The sequence below is a fragment of the Erpetoichthys calabaricus genome, chromosome 1 (genome assembly GCF_900747795.2).
Source record: "Erpetoichthys calabaricus chromosome 1, fErpCal1.3, whole genome shotgun sequence".
In the NCBI taxonomy this organism is placed as follows: Eukaryota; Metazoa; Chordata; class Cladistia; order Polypteriformes; family Polypteridae; genus Erpetoichthys; species Erpetoichthys calabaricus.
This window is the reverse complement of record NC_041394.2, coordinates 28025686-28047737: the sequence shown is the minus strand read 5'-3', so window position 1 is coordinate 28047737 and position 22052 is coordinate 28025686. Positions and strand designations below refer to the sequence as shown.

General features: G+C 40.6%; 1 protein-coding gene across 2 annotated transcripts in view; it reads left to right on the top strand.

Annotated features, from left to right (window-relative positions):
- The window catches only part of LOC114647942 (tyrosine-protein kinase receptor UFO), a 241509-nt gene that overhangs the window by 81238 nt on the left and 138219 nt on the right, over positions 1 to 22052 (top strand). For both annotated transcript variants that reach the window (XM_028796666.2, XM_028796656.2), the window contains exon 4: positions 891 to 1073. In XM_028796666.2, coding sequence (XP_028652499.1) covers positions 891 to 1073 — 183 coding nt within the window. The remainder of the gene's footprint in view (positions 1 to 890; positions 1074 to 22052) is intronic.

Here is a 22052-nt window from a genome sequence, read left to right as displayed (position 1 = left end):
CTGTTACCACATAACGTTTGTTGTGATCAGTAATTCTTATAAATATTTTGCAGCTTCCCTGAACTGTTTTTATTAAATTATACATCTATAAGTACGTAACTTCCAGCCATAAAATGTGGGTCAGTGCTCACTGCTCTTCTGTGGTGCAAACAGAGAATGGAGCAGCCATGTGTACTCCTAGAAAACAGGGAGAAACTGACTGATTAAGGTCAAAACTTGACCACTGTGGCCACAGACACACCATGTTTCCACATGTGTACGAGAAAAGCTGTATAGCCAACCCAAACAAAATTATCACAAAAGTGTGGATACTTATTAACACCTTTGTAATATCATTGGAGATACCAGACATACCATTGTCACATCCATCCATTCATTTTCTGAATCTGTTAACATTCAGCAGCCCTGGTTGAAGTACCAAACTAAATGTGGATGAGCTGGAGGTTTAATGTAGGACACACTTAGATGTGCAGCCATACTCACTCTAACTAGCGCAAATTATGATCATCAGTTAGCCAAAAAACACTCCTTGTGGCCAGGGAAGGTAGAAACTTGCAGAGACATGAGCAGAGTGCTATTCAGCTTTATTCAGCTGTGGCCCTAGGACACCCACCCCTCTCACATCTGAGTGCTTGTTGATTTGTTTCAAGGCCCCAAACTGGTCTTACACTGTTAAACAATCACATGATATTTAGAGGTAGTTGCACATTTACTTTGGTGGGTAGAGGTGGGGTTTTTATAGTATGTTGTTCTCCTTTGGGTTACTGATATTTCCTTTTTAGGTTCTGCAAAGAGAATGCTCAGCCCTTCACAGGCACTTGCACAAATGTAAAAAGTACCGTATGAGAACATTCTTTTTTAATTCCATCTTTATTTTTCTCCCCCTAAAGGTTTACCTCATTTCACTGAAGAACCTCAGAATTTTGCTGTAGTAGCAAACCAGGCCTTTAACCTCACCTGTCGTGCCCAAGGCCCCCCTGACCCAGTCAGGGTCATCTGGCTGCAGAATGATGCCCCCCTTAACTTACTTCAGGATGACATGGCCCTGTCTCCTTCAACACTCTCCATCCAAGGTGAGACTCAGCTTTAATCTAAGCTTTATGGAGAAGCAACAGGTGACATAGTGATGCAGTGGTCAGCATGTCTGCCTCTTAAATCTCCCATTCTAGGTTTAAACCTAGCACTCTACGTGAGGGTTGTGAATGTTCTACCTGTGTCTTTGTGAGTGTGTCTTTGGCTTTCCTCCCACATTGCAGAGGGGTGCACATTAGATTAATTGACCCTGCACTGCTGCAAGCATAAGTGCCAACCCACCTCATCATTTAATGTGATTAAGCAGGTTTGAGAATGTTGTTATACAAGAATAAATGGTCACTTTGAGTACATCTAGGACTGATCTTAAAAAGAGCATGTTACACATTATCAAGCTATATTTTTATCTTCTTTTGCTTAAGATACACTATTCATTTGGTGTTCATGTTGTCTCCAGATGGTTCACTCTGTCATGGATCCTGTAATACGTGAACCACCTTGCCTGCCCGTGCCATGTGGTGGCTTGTTTGTGGCTAAACTGAGAAACACAAATTACAAGAGAAGGTCAGCCTGCAGTGTGCGTGACATGAGTGAGGGACTTCACTGTTATAGGCCTGACCCAGAGACCAGACCGACAACACAAACCCGCATGGGTTTTGAACAGGAGTCCTGCAGTTCTCTGACCTCACAATTTTCTGTCATTTTCTGTATTACTCGATCACAGATGGCCATAATATGTGATGCTTTCTGATGGAGTGTTACTGCGCTTTAGAAAAATTGGAACATGTTGCTGTGTTAATCTTTTGTTGGTAATCTTCTAAATCCTGTCATTTTAGGAGCTAAAAAAGATGGCATTGCAAATATTTTATACATAGTAATCTGTTTTTTTTTTTTTTGGTTATTTCTGTCAAATCTTTCATTTTATTTTTATTTAATAGATTTTTTATTCAGATTAATAGGTTTTAAATATACATACAGTACATTCAGTTAATCCAGTTCAGGGGTCTCATTTACAAAACTTTCAATCAGATTTATAAAACCTTGTATGCGCACATTTCTTTGCAATTTACGCTTTATAAATCACAGACATCTTGTAATTATGGATACAGTACACGAAAATGCCTCAAATCCCGCCAGGTTGCCAGCATGAAACAACCACATATGGAATATGCTAATCAACCTCATACATATGCAATTACAATGGCTAGTAGAGCAGCCTCCTACATAACTTACCGAGTACCATCAATCAGCAAGTTGCCTGCGTACGCACTTTGCCTGATGAATCATGGGTTGACACAGGTCACCGAGCCACAGCATTTTTTAGTGTCATCTTGGCACCACAGATGATGTGTGCATTAGTGGAATGTCACTGCTTATGCCTAAGGAAAGCAGCTTCATTCTCGCTAGATGCCCTTATTAAGTACATGTAGTGGGCAGCATTTGGTGAGTATTGGCACTGTTTTTAGGACACCAGCATGTTGAAACTCCTCCACACATGCCAACCACCACTCTCCAATCAAATGTTAGTTTATCTTGGGGCTCAAAAGTTGATGTGCCATGGAGTGGCAATATAAGTTATAGCAATATGAGTACCGTCAACTGCCCCAGTCACAATTAAAACCAGACACTACTGCGAATCTGCACACGATACAAAAACTGAATGCAGTGTAGCTTTAAGCCATTTTGCGACTTCAGTGGTATGATTCTAGTCAGTCATTATAGCTGTGGTCACAACTTTGATGAGAATTATGACAAGGGGTTAAAAGAAGCATGGTTTTGACCATTTTCTATCTGAATTTGCAGATAAATCCCCAAAGACTAGCATACCCTTTTTGTTAACAACTTTTGTTTGTATCTGTTCGACTTTTTACTTAGTGCTTTTAGTTCCTCTGAAAGTGCCACTTGACGATCCTGTTTTTAATGTTTGTCTCCACCATTTGTTTTGACACCTTTTTTTTGTGACTTCAGTATTATAATATATAATCGTTTACTATGGCCATGTCACAACCGCGATGACCATTATAAAGAGGGGTAAAAGGGACACGTTTTTGACCATTTTCTATCCGAGTTTGCAAATACAGTTGAACCTCAGTTCACGACCATAATTTGTTCCAAAACTCTGGTCGTAACCCGATTTGGTCGTGAACCGAAGCAATTTCCCCAATAGGATTGTATGTAAATACAATTAATCAATTCCAGACCATACGAACTGTAAGTAAATATATATTTTTTTTAAGTTTTTAAGCACAAATATAGTTAATGAAACCATAGAATGCACAGCATAATAGTAAACTAAATGTAAAAACATTGAATAACACTGAGAAAACCTTGAACAACAGACAAAACGAACGCTGCAAGAGTTGGCACTATAGCGCTACCAACCGCTGGTTAAAAACACTTTTTTTTTAATGAGTTTTAAGCACAGGGAAAAAAATGAACATTTGAAAAAATCCGTAATTTAATAAACCACCAAGAAAAGTAACATTGCAACAATACACGCTATAAACTGATCGCTGTAAACTGAAGTGAAAACAAAATGAAGCCCAGTGCATTCTTTAACTGCCTCCCTACTTTATGTGTCCAGCCCCCCCCCTCTCTCGTGCTGCCTGTGTGTCTGTGTGTGTGTATGTGTGTGCGTGTGTGTGTGGGCGCGTGTGTGTATGTGTGTGTGCCGCGCTCTCTCTCTTGCTCGCTGCACAGGAAATGCACAGGGAGAGACTGAACATGTACAAACCGAAAGGGAAACTGGCTTGTTCGTATACCGAGTGTGTGGTCGTGAACCGAGGCAAAAGTTTGGTGAACTTTTTTGGTCGTAAACCGATTTGTACGTGTACCGAGACATTCGTGAACCCCCAAAGGCTGTTTATCATTTTCTGACCTTCTGATCCCCTTTTTGTTAGCGCCTTTTGTTTGTACCTCTTTGACTTGATTTGTGCACAGTGTTTCTGGCTTGTCTGAAAGTGTAACTTGATTTTCTAGTTACAGCCCTGTTTTTGAACTATGTCTCATCTACCACTTGGTCCTGTGCTTATAAACTGACCCATTTCATCCGAGACAGCATAGGGGACAGGCAGCATTCCCTATAGTTAATTTTCCGGTGGAGAAAATACAGTACTGATTCCATTCAGTGTGTTTTCATGTGGAAAATATGATCCATGACCCATTTATTGAGAAAACTCACAGGTTACCAGAAAAGTCTAATGAGTTTTTAGGGCACACTACTCCTTGTTTTCTACCCTAAAAAACCTTTAAATCTCCCCAAAAACCTTTTAATTGAGTTTAACAGTCTACAGTACATTTGTAAAGTCAACAGTGCAAAAAAAATTGGTGTCAGTTTTCATCAATTTCTACACAAATCAACAATTGGCTGTTTCTTTCTGTTACTTTCTAGCATATTCTTTACACCTAATTATAATGTTTGATTAGTATGGTCAGTCAGTCAGTCATCATCTAACCTGCTATATCCTAACACAGGGTCACGGGGGTCTGCTGGAGCCAGTCCCAGCCAACACAGGGTGCCAGGCAGGAACAACTCCCTGGGCAGAGCGCCAGCCCACCGCTGAGCACACACACACACAATTTAGGATCACCAATGCATTTGGAATATATGAGGAAACTTACTCAAACATGGGGAGAACATGCAAACTCCATGCAGGGAGGATCCAGGAAGCGAACCCAGGTCTCCTTAGTGCGAGGCACCAGTGCTACCACTGTGCCACCGTGCCCCCCCTTTGATTAGTATGGTGATTCTGATATTTAAAGACACACTACACACAGCTTTGTCAGATTCTACTAGCTGAACTAAATAGAATAAATGCTATTCTGGTAAATTAATGATATCTAAATGGACTTACAAATTCTGCCATCTAAACAGATGAATATTTTAATATTCATTTGGCCACCACATGGAAAACAATCTTGTGACTGTGAAGTTACCCTTTAAAACCCTTAACATCTGTACCAGCATCATTCCATATTAATTTCCCTCTATAACTTCTGTATCACATCCATCCATCAGCCCATCTTTTCATTTCTGGCTTGATGCATTCCGAGTTTTTCCTGGTACATTTTTTTTTGTTCTTTATTTCGCCTTATACAATTTCTTGTATTAGGAATTTGGTAGTCAGAGCGCAGGGTCAGCCATTGTACAGTGCCCCTGGAGCAATTACAGGTTAAGGGCCTTGCTCAAGGGCCCAGCAGAGCAGTGGCCTTTTGGCAGTGACGGGGATTCGAACCGGCAACCTTTGGGATACCAGCGCTGCTCCTTAGCCTCATTTAGCACCAGACAAGCCCTGAAAGGAGTACCAGTCCACCATAGGCCATACATACACACATACATACTAATACCAGACTCATTTAAAGCAGCCAGTAAAGCTAACAGTTCTGTGTTTGGAAGTAACCTGAGAAAAACCCATGAAAACAAATCAAGAGCATGTGGACTACACAGAGGTCGAGATTTGAACCCAGGTATCTTGATCTGTGAGGCCTCAGCCCAAAGCACCCTACTGATGTGCCAACTTCAGCACATACATACCTTCTGAAACCCACTTGAAACAAATCACTGGTCATGGTGGACCAGAGCCAGTGCTACTATCACTGAGCTCATGGCAAGAATGGGCCTGAATGGCAGGTCACAGCAGATGTAGTAAAAAAGTTCATTTTAAAATTCTATTTCTAAGTAAGCACATAAGGTTATGATTAAAATATGTTTTTATCAGTTAAACTAAATCTGATTTTAGTCATTTTTATCTTGGCTAAAAGAAATGCAGATGGAGAGGGGTGTAGGCTTCTGTTTCACAGATGGAACATTTTGGATTCAAATCACCAGCCTGGTCACTATCTGCTGGAGTTTGCATGTTCCTCCCGTGTCTGTGTAGTTTTCCTTCTCGTACTAAAGTTTTATATATACAATCCCACATAGCTAATTTAGCCAAGTAGGTGTGTGAATGCCCACTGCGATGGACTGATATACCATCTGTTAGTCTTTGTGTTGCCAGGGTCTGTGACCCAGAATTGGATTAAGAAAGTTATAGACTTTTATGTTCTGTAATGCAAACAACATAAATAAATGTGACTAAATCAAAATATGGGGGGAAATGCAGCCCTCTTATGAAAAACAAGAAAAGTCAGCAATGAATCAGTCTGTTTATAAACACAGGGTGTTCCTCAGTCACACCTCTCCATGGCCTGCCTCACTCTGTCCATCTATTCTGAACCCCCCGCTGCCTCCTCTGCGTTTGGCCCCAGTCATTGCCTATCACGTCTCAGTGTGCTCTTCTTCCATGTCACTGCAGTGTCTGCCACTCTTGGCACTGCCAACGGGGATTTCACAATTTTCCCACTAGTCTGAGATGTTTTTAAAGACCCAGCTGTTGATTCACAACACACAAACATTAAAGCTGATGGGTTAGTCAGAGTTTGGAATGATGGCAGCTGTGCTGGTCGGCAGTGAGTGGGCTGATGTTTTTTTTTTTTTTTTTTAAATTTCTCTCATTTATTTGATTTGAACTGAAGCCACACGCCTGTTTTGTATTCCTTATAATTCTGGATAAATCCTGGAAAGCTGAATCATGCTTTGGAGGACTGTTTAAAAGTAATCTAACCCAAATGTATTAAATGACTGGTGAGCTGCATGTGGCAAAAGACACAGGAGATTGTGGGAAGGAGGGCTTGTGGCTGCGATCATTTGGGTGTTGCCTGACTAAAAATAAACAGATAAATGAATAACTAAATAAATATTTATCCTAGCTCACCTGCCTGAACACAATGAGAAAATGATACCCTATAAATTAAAAAATAATAGTAAGTTCACTTTACTAGGGACAGGTTAAAGTTTCTTGCTAATGTTGTTCTCAGTAAGGGGCTGAAGTTTCGTTAGCCTCTGGGAGATTTCAGTACTTCTGAGTTATTAATTCATATTAAATATTTTTCTTTGTTTGGTTTCTACATGATTAGAAATGTGGTGTTCAGTCTGATTTGAATAAAGTGACGTGTTGAATGTTTCACTGAATTGTAAAAAACAAGCTTAGAAAGTTAATGTTGATGACATAAGTCCATCCATCCATCCATTTTCTAACCCGCTGAATCCGAACACAGGGTCACGGGGGTCTGCTGGAGCCAATCCCAGCCAACACAGGGCACAAGGCAGGAACCAATCCCGGGCAGGGTGCCAACCCACCGCAGGATGACATAAGTGTTTACTTAATTAGACAGTAATATACGTAATACCCAGTAATATACGAGGGTTTAACATAGCTACATAGATAATGGAAGATTAGTGTTTATTTCCTTAGGCCAGAGGTCTCCAACCTTTTTTCCCCTGAGAGATACTTTTACAAAATGAAAATGGCAGAGAGCTGCTCATGTTTTCTAATGTTTATTCTCATAGCTTAGTTCCACTCAAAGAAACTGAATAAGCTTGTTTTGCCTGAACATTTACAAAATGTTGGTGTCTGCAACTCACATTTTGCATTAAAACATCACAAAAAATATTTAGTTCACCTGCAAGTACATTTTGTATGTCTGTATGCATTTCAACACTATTGAATTAAAACACAAATGATGTCAAAACAAAACAATGCAATTACAAATAAAAATGAGAAGCGAGCAGGGGGCAGAGTCCCCTAGTATAATATATAAAATCCAATGTCTCTCTGTCTGTATGTCTGTCCGCTTTTCACGAGAGAACTTCTTAACGGATTTACATCTGATTTTTTTTATAATTTTCTTGAACATTCCGGTTGATTTTTTGCGACTTCTCTCATTTCGCTATATATCATAGTTCGCTTGCTGTACCGATTTATTTGCGCGAATCTAAGATCCACACAGCGGGTCGAGAGGAGGGGCCTTCCTCACTCGCCTGCTTCGGGGCATGTCCCTTAACTCCATTTAGCTACTGAACGAGAGAACAATTGAATTCAACTTTGTTTGATATTTAAAATAAAGTGTTACTTAGGTCTTGATGAGTTTGAGTCCAGATATTCTCTTACGTGTATGCCACATTGAAAAGACAGATTGCAATTCAGATTGCGGATTGTGATTTTGTGTTAAAAGGATCGTGATATGATTTTTTTGGAAAGATCTCACACCCCTAATTTGACTAATCAAGTTTTCAAATTTATGTAGGATTCGTTAACCCTTTGGCGAGCTACTTGGAAAAGGGTTGCAAGCTACCGGTAGCTCGCGAGCGACACGTTGGAGACCCCTGTCTTAGGCTAACTTGTTAATGGAATATTATTAATACTCTGCTATATGTCTGGTGTGACAACAGAATTATCTCAGATTGTTAGATAGAAACATGGACTGCTAGATAAATTATCTTGAAATGCATAGCAGCATATAGTTTTCTGACCTTAAGCCATAGTGCATGGCTATAAAATGCTCTGGACAGGTCAATAGCATGGGAGTAGGATGGAGTTCTCGAATATGCCACTAGGTATCATGTGCCTATCATCTGGTCAATCAGTCCATTGAGTGGCATTGTGCTAAGTTTATTGAGTGTGTAGTCCTGAAGAAAGAAAGAAAGAAAGAAAGAAAGAAAGAAAGAAAGAAAGAAAGAAAGAAAGAAAGAAAGAAAGAAAGAAAGAAAGAAAGAAAGAGCTAGCTGAGATTTCCTTTTTTACCTTGACATATACATGCCTGAGCAGGATAGTGTATGTAATTTACTAGTATCAGTGACGTAATAGTTGAAGCTTAAATAAATAAAGCACTGAAAATAAGAGAACGGAGTGACAGATGAGTATATTAGTTTACAAATTAACTCAAATCTCAACAGTAATCGTGTTTTTGATTGTTTAAAATGTTAAAGATTCACTATGGTCCCAGGGAAAGAATGATTATGGAAGGATAGCCCATTGTGAGCCTCTGGTGATCCACCCGAAATCCTCCTTCCGCCCGCACCGTGCCCAATATCCTCTGTCTCCCGAAGCAGAGGCTGGCATCTCCGCCGTACATTCCGATCTCGTCAAACGCGGTACCGCCGTTGGACATGGACCGTCATGCCTCAGGGATACACTGAAGCCCCTTGTGTATATGAACAAGCTCTTGCCCAAAATTTTAGAAGGCTTTTGGCCGGACAGGATACAGTATGTAGATGGAAATGATATGTAGCGCTACGGAAGAAGATTGTACAAAAGATACCCAGAAATTGTTGCTGTTTTTGGGGGACAATGGCCATAAAGTTTCTAAAGTTAAGCTGCAGCTAATCAAAACAACTGTAAAATATCTAGGTCATGACATTACGTATGGAACAAGAGCTCTCTCTAGCGATCGCATTACAGCCATCCAAAATCTTCCTAGACCGGTCACAAAACAACAGGTTATGTCTGTTTTAGGTATTCTGGGCTACTGCAGACAGTGGGTTCTAAATTTTACTGAAAGAGCACAGCCGTTGCAACAATTGGCTAATACTCCTGGCATCCCCCTTTCTGGCCAGGTCCAATGGAATGAACAGGCTGAGAAGGCTCTCTGTGACCTCAAAACTGCTCTTCTATCTGCGCCCGCGCTTGGTTTGCCTGATCATTCTCGTCCATTCACTTTGTTCGTGGACGAAAAGCAGGGATTTATGAATGCAGTACTGACGCAACAACATGGAGATAAACAAAGACCGGTGGCTTATTTTTCTAAAAAACTGGATCCAGTGGCCGCAGCACTTCCTCCGTGTCTTCGTGCTGTGGCTGCAACAACAGAAGCTGTATTAGCAAGCACGGATGTAGTTCTCATGATACTGGCACTTATATTCTTGGGGCTTATGTCTCAGGAACTGACCCCTTAGGAAAATTTAATATTAGAGTACAGGACCCCCTTCTTTCGCCCTCCAATGTTTCCTTTGAAACCTCCACCCCCACCACCATTCCTTTACCTGACGATTCGGCCCCTATAGTTCGCGTGTTAAATCTAAACACTTTAACAAGCACCTTTTCAGTAGAAACTGGTTATGGGGATCAGAATAGATGGTTGCAGTGGGTTCTCTATTCAGCTAAGCAAGTTAATCGTTCTCATTGTTACGCGTGCGCTGCAGCCCGTTCCCATTTAGCTACAGTCCCTTTCCCATTATCTAACATTTCTGACCCCGCGGGGTTGCCCTGCCTTCTGTACTTATTCACTACTTCCAAGAAACCCCTCTCTGGTTCAAAGTGTTCTAATCTATCTATTCTTTTTCCCCCCACCCGTCACATGACTACCCCTATGTTTCAAACTCACGAAGGAAATTATACATGTTTCAAATCTAATGGAACGACATGGGTAGGAGAATTACCATTTTCTTTCTGTTCTCAAACTTTTCAGGTCAACTTTTCTCTGAACACCGTTCTGTCTTCCTTTCTCCTCTCCCAAACCACTCCTAGATCAGATATTTGGTGGATGTGCTGTAGGTCCAAATTATTTGCCACCCTTCCCCCTAACTGGTCTGGTACCTGTGCTCCAATCCAATTAGTTATGCCTTTTAGACTTCTATCCTTACCTCCCTCTCACTCCCCATATTATTCCACACCTCCTTTTTATTTCCGACATACCCGCTCCCTTTTCCATATGCCTACTAATATCTCCTTACATGGCCCTGGAGTATACATAGATGCTATTGGAGTCCCTAGGGGTGTCCCAGACAGATTCAAAGCTAGGGATCAAGTTGCTGCCGGTTTTGAATTTATTATACCCCAAATTACTATTAATAAGAATGTTGACTGGATTAATTACCTTTATTATAACCAACAACGTTTCCTTAACTTCACCAAAGACGCTATTGAAGGCATACATGAACAGCTTGACCGTACTTCTCTGATGACTTGGCAAAATCGTCTAGCCTTGGACATGTTACTTGCGGAAAAGGGAGGTGTCTGTGCTATGTTTGGCGATGCTTGTTGTACATATATTCCAAATAATACCGCGCCAGATGGATCAATAACTCGTGCATTGGCAGGCCTCACTGCTCTCTCTAATGAACTTACCACTAATTCTGGCATTACAAATCCCTGGGATCAGTGGTTTGCATCCTCCTTCGGATCCTGGGGACAATGGATAAGATCTGTTTTCATTTCTTTGGTTGTGGCATTTTGCCTCCTCCTCCTGGTTGGTTGTTGTATTATCCCTTTGTTTCGCTATATAATATCTAAGTACTTTACCGCCTCAATGGAAAGGGCATATATGCTACATGAGGAGCACATGTCTCGTATAGCTTCTTCCATTTTCTCCTCCCCATCCCCTTTCCCCCCCCTTCCCCTTCATCAACCATTTCAATTTAATTATATTGCCCACATCATTTTGTTCAAAAAGGGAGGAGTGTAAAAATATAAAATGATGTAATTGAACAAAATGTATGTGTGTAAGTACAGAAAATAGAACAGAATGATCAAACTTGTTTGTGTTTTGCGTACGTGACAAAAAGCATGTATACTTTCTGGAAGTTTTCTTTCAATGATGTGTGTGACAAGAAAATATACCTTTAGGGTAAGGACTTTACAAATTGGAATAATACAAAATGAGTCAGGACGCTATTTTTATTGCTTACGTGGTCAACGATCAGGAGACTAGAAAGGTATAAAAGAGCAAGGACATCTGCGCTCGAGGCAGATGAAGTGCGGTGTCCTAGGACTGTGTTTCTCTGTCATTTTACCCTTGTCTGGTATGTATCAATAAAAGGTTTTTACTAATTTTAATTTTCTTCTCTGTCTTCAGTCACAAAAAGTGTCCACATTTACTAGTATCAGTGACGTAATAGTTGAAGCTTAAATAAATAAAGCACTGAAAATAAGAGAACTGAGTGACAGATGAGTATATTAGTTTACAAATTAACTCAAATCTCAACAGTAATCGTGTTTTTGATTGTTTAAAATGTTAAAGACTGTAAATGGTTATGTAGTACTGAGGAATTTAACTTGCAGAGGCAGGGTGAAAGACAAGAATACTTCCATATACATAAACAAGGGTCAGGAAATGAATGAAGAGAAAGCACAGTCAAAATGGGCAGAGGTCAATAACAGGAAGGAAGCCAAAACCAAGACCACCAGAGCCGAAAATAAAAACCAGAAGACAAAGTCAGAAGCACTCTAGATACAAAGGTTCTTTAATCAAAGTATTTGGAAACTGAAAACTCACAGAAAGATTTTAGAATTCAAGCCCAAATCTTGGACACCAGTCAACTCGCACCACTGTCTTGAATAATGTTGTGGTGCTGACATCATGTGGTAAATTCTACAGAAGAGCAATGTCTTCCTAGTCAGGGGCAGCTTGTATTAGCAAGATAATTTAATTATGCACATGCACAGTCTTACAAAAAATAAGTGATATGAAGCCAGCTTTACAGACTCATTATGTATACAACCTGAAGGTTTCTATAGTTCTGGATAATAATTTTTGCATTGATATAGCGCTTTTCTCACTCCTCAAAGCGCTCAGCAATTGAAGGTTGAGGGCCTTGCTCAAGGGCCCAACAGAGCAGAGTCCCTATTGGCATTTACAAGATTCGAACGGGAAACCTTCCGATTGCCAGTGCAGATCCCTAGCCTCAGAGCCACCACTCCACCTAAAAACAATATAAGGATAATCCTTACATACCACAAAACCATCTTCAATAAAAAAAAATTGATTTCCGATCATACAAATCATCGAACCTCATTGCTTTAGATTTCAGTTCATTTTTTTAATTACTGTGCATAAAACATTCATCCATTTCCCTAACCTGCTTGATCCAACTTAAGAAAAGAACAGAAAAGGAATTTGTGCACAGAAAGCTGCTTGACTCGTGGGTCTCCTTACCATATTTGGTGGGACTGGCTTCTTTACATACAGTATATCACAATGGTGGCAATGGTGGCAACTGGGCATCATAACCACAATGAAATGGCCACAGCAGTTCTGAGAATTCCAAAATGGTGGCACATGCAGTAATATCATTAAAATAATAGCAAATAATATCAAGAACACGAAAAACAAAATTAAAGTACAAGACGGGAAGAAATTAAATCATGCGTGCCTTTCCTAATCCTAACCATTCATTTGAATTGACCACAGATGGACTTCGGACAAGGTGTAGAAACATCAACAGAATGAGAGGCACCTGAGCCACATTTCATAGTAAAGTCATAGTAAAGACTCTGAATACTTGTGGCAATAGCACATTTCTGTTTTTTATTTTTAATAAATTTGCAAAAATTCTGTTTTCACATTGTCATTCTGAGATATTGAATGTTGTTTGATTAGGGAAAAATTACTTTAAACAATTTAAGCCAAATATTTTCTGAAGGCACTGTGTATAGTATAGACAAAAATACAAAGTAAAACAGATAGGAATAATTATAAAATAATTACAGTAAATTAAACATCATGATATTATGTATCTAATAATATTATGCCTGAGATGTGGCCAACTGAAGGAAAGGAAGGAAGAAAAGACAAAAAAAGCCTTTGAAAGCACACCTGTTGGTCCATGGTCACTTATGACAAAACCACAGTAGCACAGAGCCCTGATTCTGAAGACCTTGGCTGAACATCCACGTACCGCCTCCTGGCCATTCCACAATATCATTGGTGGAGGCTGGACAGTGTAGGTCATTGTCTGTGAGGAGTTCCTGATATTCTGCCCCCTTAATATCAGGGTTAAGGTGAGGATTCTACATTGGCCCCTTATCCAGTGTACGTATCCTTCAGTGGACTGGTTGAGATAACAGATGAGACAGAACCTTATTTGTTCTCAGGGGGAATTTGGCTTTTTACACAAGTTAATTAAGTAAATTAACAAATAAATAGATAAATAAATAATGTGACAAAGACGCTATATCGGTGCCAGACCCGACACAGACTGAGGCCGGAGGCACACTTATAAAAATAAATAAACTTTTATTTTCTTCGCCTGGGGGCCACATCTTCCCTGTGTCCCACAGGCACAACACAGTTCCACAAACTCAAATGGCACAACACAAAATAAACTCCACTCCTCTCTGGCAGCTTTGTCTGCCTCCTCCCGACTCTGGCTCCTGGAGTAGTGGCTGCTGGCTCCTTTTATAATGCACCCTGAAGTGCTCCAGGTGCTTGATGACTGCATTTCTGGCAACACATCCAGGTGTGGCGGAATGACTGCCCATAAGTGCTCAGCAACTCCAGCTGCAGTACCCCCTGGCGGCGCTTGCGGATCCCAACAGGGCTGCACCAAACTCCAACTCCCATGAAGCCCTGCGGGAGTCCAAGGCACCGCTTGTCATCTAGCGTCCCGGGGGAGGTAACATACCGGCCACGCTTGCTCCCTTGGTCCTCCCAGTGTGGAGGCATCCCGGCTGAGCAAGGGCCCCAGCCGCACACTACAATAAATATACACATATACTATGGTCTGAACACACACCAGAATGACTAAAAGGAAGAAAATTAAAATAAAAAATAATCTGACTTGGCAATCCAAGTCCCTGTGTGGCATTATACAGATGCATTGTTGCTGGTATAAAGGAGCCCCTGTTGTGCTTCTTGACACACTTCTACTGAACAATTCATTGTCTGAAAGTCTTCAGTGTGAGTGTGTCAGAAAGAGGATGTGCAGCATTGTTCTTAATGGCACTTAGTTTTATTTTAATTCTTTTTCTGCTATGAACGCCAGGGGGTTCAGAGTGTATTCCATAATTGAGCCTGCCTTTTAATTAGGTTGTTAATTTGGTGGCCCTCTCTTGAAATAATGTTACCAGCCCAGCTCACCAAAGAGCTGAAAATCACACTGGCAATCACAGAGTTATAGAACATGGGAAGGACATCATTACAAACATTAAAGGAACACAGTCTTCGAAGAAAAAAAAACCTGCTCTTCTCTTTCTTGTATAGATCCTCTGTGTTATGAGACCAGTCCAACCTGTTATTGAGGTGGACCCCAAGTACTTGCTGAAGGGCACCACCACTGAATCAACTCCCTGAATATTGACCAAAATTGGAGGTTCTTTGGTGTGGAGGAAATCAATAACCAGTTCCTTGGTTTTGCTGATGTTATATTGCTGACAATTCTTTCTGCACCAACTGACTCATATCCTCTGTCTCATCCCTCTTGTCAATACACCCCATAAGTGCAGAATCATTGGAAAATTTCTGCAAGTGTCATGGCCTGATGGTATATTTGTAGTCAAAGGTGTACAAGATGAAGAGTAATGGAGACAGGACTGTTCCTTGAGGTGCTCCAGTGTTGTTCACATTTGTATCAGAGACACAGTCCTTGAGTGTCACAAACTGCGGTCTGCTTGACAGAAAGTCCATTATCCAGGACACCATAGGCTCATCCACTTGCATATCTCTAGAGCTTACCTCTTAGCTGTGATAGCTGGAAAGTACTGAAGGCACTGGAGAAATCCATCCATCCATTTTCCAACCCGCTGAATCCGAACACAGGGTCACGGGGGTCTGCTGGAGCCAATCCCAGCCAACACAGGGCACAAGGCAGGAACCAATCCCGGGCAGGGTGGCAACCCACCGCAGACTGGAGAAATCAAAAAATGTAATCCTCACAGTGTTGCCAGCTTTGTTCAAGTGAGAATAAGCCTTGTGGAGCCTCTCAAAGCTGTTCATGATGTTGTCACGTTCCCTGTGCCCAAAGCTGTTTGAGTTGCCTTTCTCTGTTCATGACTGTCAACCTGGACTGGAAAGAAGCAATGAAATGTAGGTATAGGTGGGTGACCACTCCTCAAAGGTTCTTTGGATCAAATACAATTTACACAAATAGAATTTTTGACTATAATTTAGTGGAGATCCTGTAACCATTATCATAATCTGGACCTGTTCTTTCAGCGTCAGTTCTACTGAGTTGACAGACTACTGTCTCTCAGACTGCTGAATCTACCCCTGTCCTCACCCCGTCTACTGTATGATAACATGGTGTCCAAATTTTTTCCAAAAAAAAAGAAGAACCAAAAGCCATTTAGTCAGCAATTCAAACACAAAGAGTACAGCAGTCAGCAGCAAGGGCTTCCTAAAAAATAGTTTCTCCAACAGAAAAGTACCTCAAAAAATATTTCTCTCAGCCATCCTTCAAGAGGTGAGTCAGGCGTTGAGTGTGAATAATGCAGGTCACTAACCTGGTGTGAGCCCTTTGGTGTCACTGTGACCACCAATCAGTCACTTTAAAGCCTCATCCCTTTAATGATTCACACCAAGGTGTCTAATCTGCATGTCTATGGGAGAATTACCTACCTCATATTCGGAAACACCTAACATCCTAATAAGAACAGGCTTCATAAAGCTCTGTAATCTAGCATATTACAAACATTTACAAAGACCAAATGCACCAAAGTATTTGGAGAAGGTTCAAACAGCACATGGAGTAAAAAGACCAGAAATGCACTGGATTTTCTGAACTTTATTTATAGTAGTAGAGTAATGTACCATGTCAGACATTTATGGATGCAATGAGAAGTGAAGCAAAATGTCACCTTTTATTATCCGAGTAGATTACAATATGCAAGCTCAGACGCCTTCTCAGGCAATATGCAATACAGAAACTGGAACTACTTGTGTTTCTATAGGCACCAGGAAAGAAAGACAATTCTAAAACCCTTCTGTGAGACGTCTCTAGTGTACATTTGTGGCCAAAAGTTTTGAGAATGACACAAGTATTGGTTTTCACAAAGTTTGCTGCTTCAGTGTTTTTAGATCTTTTTGTCAGATGTTTCTATGGTACACTGAAGTAGAATTACAAGCATTTCATAAGTTTCAAGGGGTTTTATTGACAATTACATTAAGTTTATGCAAAGAGTTAATATTTGTTGAGTTGGCCCTTCTTTTTCAAAGTTTCTGTAGTTCACCCTGGCAGGCTATCATTCAACCTCTGGGCCAAATCCTGACTGATGGCTGCCCATTCTTGCATAATCAATGCTTGGAGTTTGTCAGAATTTGTGCAGTTTTCGTTTGTTCACCTGTCTCTTGAGGATTGACCACAAGTTCTCAATGGGATTAAGGTCTGAGGAGTTTCCTGGCCATGGACCCAAAATTTTGATGTTTGTTCCCCGAGCCAGTTAGTTATCACTTTTGCCTTATGGCGTGGAAAAGGCATTGTGTGTCACCAAACTGTTCTTGGATAGCTGGGAGAACTTGCTCTCAGAGGATGTTTTGGTCCCATTCTTTATTCATGGCTATGTTCTTAGGCAAAACTATGTTTGAACCCACTTCCTCCTCTGAGACGCAACCCCCCACATGAATGGTCTCAGAATGCTTTATTGCTGGCACGATACAAGACTGATGGTAGCGCTCACCTTTTCTTCTCCAGATAATCTTTTTTCTGTATGCTCCAAACAATCTGAAAGGGGATTCATTAGAGAAAATTATTTTACCCCAGCAGTCCTCAGTAGTCCAATCCCTGTACCTCTTGCAGAATATCAGTCTGTCCCTGATGTTTTTCTTGGAGAGAAGTGGCTTGTTTGCTGCCCTTCTTGACACCAGGTCATCCTCTAAAAGTCTTTACCTCACTGTGCGTGCAGATGCACTCACACCTGCCTGCTGCCATTCCTGAGCAAGCTCTGCCCTGATGGTGAATAAAGAATGGGACCAAAACATCCTCCGAGAGCAACTTCTCCCAACCATCCAAAAACAGTTTGGTGATGAACAATGCACTTTCCAGCATGATGGGGCACCAGGCCATAAGGCAAAAGTGATAACTAAGTGGCACAGGAAACAAAGCATCGACATTTTAGTTCCATGGCCGGGAAACTCCTCAGACCTTAATCTCATTGAGAACATGTGGTCAATCCTCAAGAGGCGGATGAACAAACAAAAACTCACAAATTCTGACAAACTCCAAGCATTGATTTTCCAAGAATGGGTTGCCATCAGTCAGGATTTGGCCCAGAAGTTGATTGACAGCCTGCCAGGGCGAATTGCAGAGGTCTTGAAAAAGAAAGAAGGGCCAACACTGCAAATATTGACTCTTTGTATAAACTTAATGGAATTGTCAATAAAAGCTTTTGAAACATATGGAATGCTTGTATTTATACTTTAGTATATCATAGAAACATCTGACAAAAAGATCTAAAAACACTGAAGCAGCAAACTTTGTGAAAACCAACACTTGTGTCATTCTCAAAACTTTTGGCCACAACTGTATTTTTAGAGTTTTAGAATTGTGTTTCTTCCCTGGTATGTCTGTAAATAAAGATGGGAATCAACATATGACGTTATGCCAATCTAACACAGGTCACACTTGCACCAGGCTGCTCTATGTTGACATCTTTGTAGTAGAGAAGGAAACTCACATGAACTCACATAAACACAGGGAGAAATTGCAAATGCCCCAATTTCAAAAATCAAAACGCATAGTCTGTGACATCTACCATGCCACCATGTTGCCTCATTGCACCTCGCAGGCAAACTTTGACATATTGCAGTGCATTTAATTGATGTACAGCCAAATAGTAGCCACCCATCTATTTATCTTTTAAACCAATTTTTCCTGTTAAGGTGTCTCAGTTAACTGGGTCTATTCTGAGACAATAAAATAGAAAACAGAAAGAACCCTCTGAATGGGACAACAGGCCAAAACAACACATATTTATTTCTAAATTGACTTTAAATTGTATTCTCGGGAAGCCTAATCTCTACTAGCTTGTATCGTCTTGTATCCTGGTAGCTTGGATGTACAATGCCAGATCATTCTTGGCCTATGTTCCTAAAAATAATAATGCATACATTTCAGATCTTGTCGGTATCAGCATCTTGTTCTCTTGGCTTTGCTTATTGTCATTATGATAGCCTCTTATTTGACTCTTTCCTGTTACACAAATCCCTTTCCTCTCTTGCCTGTGGCGCTTCAAGACTATATTTAAAAAGCATTTGGCTAAGAAATGTTTTGCTGTCTGTCTGTCCAAGGACGGATGAGTTAACCCCTAAAGTCTCTTCACATATTTTGCGTTTTTCTGCCTGTTATGTGCTACTCGTGTGCTAAGATTTGTTCATAACACAATTGTGGAAGCATTATCATTGCATGGAATTGTCTAATTTAGCTTTTCTTAGCGTGTGATCGAGCACCAGGGGTGATTCTAGGGATTTAAGAACATCCTAGGCAAAAAATTCCATGGGGCTCTCCAACTTGCCCTCCTCAGAGTCCCGACATTGTAAAATTTATTACCATTATTTAAGAGGAAAGTCTAAAAACAGAGAGAATTTAATAAGCACATATGCTTTGTTTTAATTTTGAAAAAAGCAGATTGTATAAAGAAAACAACATAATTAAAGTAACATTTACAGAGAAAATCCAAAAGAAATAAAGTAAATGTAAAAATTTTAAATAAGTAAAAAAAGTATATAAAATGCAAGATAAATATAAGGTGCACATAAATACAAATTGCACACCAAAATATTTAAAAAAATAAATGAAGTGCAAATACAGTAATCCCTCGCTATATTGCGCTTCGACTTTCGCGGCTTCACTCCATCGCGGATTTTATATGTAAGCAAATTTAAATATATATCGCGGCGTTTTTGCTGGGTTGCAGATTTCTGCGGACAATGGGTCTTTTAATTTCTGGTACATGCTTCCTCAGTTGGTTTGCCCAGTTGATTTCATACAAGGGACGCTATTGGCAGATGGCTGAGAAGCTACCCAACCAGAGCACTTATTACGTATTAAATAAAACTCCTCAAATATATTGTGAGCATGAGGGCTGTTCGCACCCCTAGAGGATACAGCCGCTCCTCAAAAAACGCTGAAAGATTACCTTCACATTGCTGCCATCGTTGCTGGGCTTACATATGGCTGCTTTGTCAAGCGATATGCCTCCCGCACGGTGCTTCGCATACTTAAAAGATCAAACAGCACGTATTGATTTTTGATTGTTTGCCTTTCTCTCTCTCTTGCTCTGACATTCTCTGCTCCTGACGGAGGGGGTGTAAGCAGGGGGGCTGTTCGCACCCCTAGACGATACGGACGCTCGTCTAAAAATGCTCAAAGATTATCTTCACATTGCTCCCTTCCGTGCAGCTGCTTTGTCAAGCGACATGCTTCTGGCACGGTGCTTCGCATACTTAAAAGCTTGAACGGCACGTATTGATTTTTGATTGTTTGTTTTTCTCTATCTCTCTCTCTGACATTCTCTGCTCCTGACGGAGGGGGTGTGAGCAGAGGGGCTGTTCGCACACTGGCCTAGAGGATACGGACGCTCCTCTGAAAAATGCTGAAAGACTGCCTTCACATTGCTCACTTCCTTGCAGCTGCTTTGTCCGGTGGAGCTTTGCATACTTAAAAGCCAAACAGCCCTATTGATTTTTGATTGTTTGCTTTTCTCTCTCTCTCTGACATTCTCTGCTCCTGACGCGCACTCCTTTGAAGAGGAAGATATGTTTGCATTCTTTTAATTGTGAGACGGAACTGTCATCTCTGTCTTGTCATGGAGCACAGTTTAAACTTTTGAAAAAGAGACAAATGTTTGTTTGCAGTGTTTGAATAAAGTTCCTGTCTCTCTACAACCTCCTGTGTTTCTGTGCAAATCTGTGACCCAAGCATGACAATATAAAAATAACCATATAAACATATGGTTTCTACTTCACGGATTTTCACCTTTCGCGGGGGGTTCTGGAACGCAACCCCCGCGATCGAGGAGGGATTACTGTAATGGAAATTTAAAAAATGCCTCCCAAAAGTACTGCTGTAACTTTTAAAACAGCTGCTTGCTGGGCCTAAAACCTAAGCTGCACATGCTGCAGGACACACAACATATAGACGTGCCTTTAACAAATCAGTTTTATGTTTAGCGCTGAGCTCATCGCTGCTCCAGAGTTTAGCTACTTTGTTGTGAGACACTCGCTGGATGATCAGCTTCAGGTCATTGGTTTCCTCTCCCAGTCAGATGCCGGCTTTTATTCCAGCTGCAGTTTTTATTTTTCTGACGGATTTGGTTTCTTTTTTGCTCCAGATGTGTTATCAGCTGTTCTCCTTTGCTGGTGTAAAATGCTCCATCTGTTCATTCATTCAGTGTGTGTGAGACGCTCCTTCCAATTCCGTAAATAAGTATGCCCAGGTTTACATGACAATACTGAATTAAATCAACATTACAGATTCTCTGCTACTGACCACCGTCCGTTCCTCCTGTTCTTGTTTTATTTTTTTAAACTTTGTTCTTCCAAACATGTAAATGTTCTTCAAGAGTTTTGGAAACAGCTCTGGCGACATTCAAGATTATTAAAAAAAGTAACATTCATCACAGGCAGTCTTGCAGCAGAGATTGGAGCCAATTCTGTCGTTCTAGTGTGTCAATGCTGTGTTTTTTTTTTGGGGGGGGGCTTGTTCCCACAGATTTGTTGTTGCAGTGAGTACCTATGTAAATAGACCAGTTTGGGGTCTCAGGCCTGTCCTGTTACTACATCTCAGCTGAGCACGTCTGTGTGCCACCATCATGCAGAACAAAACAAACATCCTTATTAATGAAAATAATCTATTTATGCGGCCATACTCGGTAGTTTTTCAATTAATACCATAATTTGAGATTTTTGTTAATTTAATCAGAATTTATCTTTTAAATATATTCTTATCTATTATTCTTAAATACAATTACAAATTTGAGAGATTTGAAAGAAAATGTCAATACAGCAAAGTAATACCTACAGTATGAAGACATTTTGAAGGTGCAAGAATAGGTGAACCCTTAGTTCTATGACTTACATGAAGGTAAAGCAGAATCTGGTGAGTCAATGACAGGTTTAACCAATGAAACTGAAGATCTGAATTGAAATGGTGGGTTGGGGTTAGCCAACATAAACATTTGCTGAGGTCAGTATCTTCCTATGAGTGTAACTCCATGCCTTAAACTAAGAAAACTTCATTAGAGCTGAGGAAAAAATAGCAGATATACATAATTTGGAAAAAGCCATTTCAAAAAATGTCCTCTGTTGGGCAAGTCATACACAAGTGGAGGGCATTTAAAATGATGGCAGTCCTCAGAAGTGAACATTTTCTCAGGATTTCACCCAGGGCCACCAGGAGAATAATAAAAGATGCAATACATAATTAAAACATGTAAATGCTTTCAGACAGGAGCTAAATGCCAGAAGGGAAACACAGTTTATTTTGTGACTTT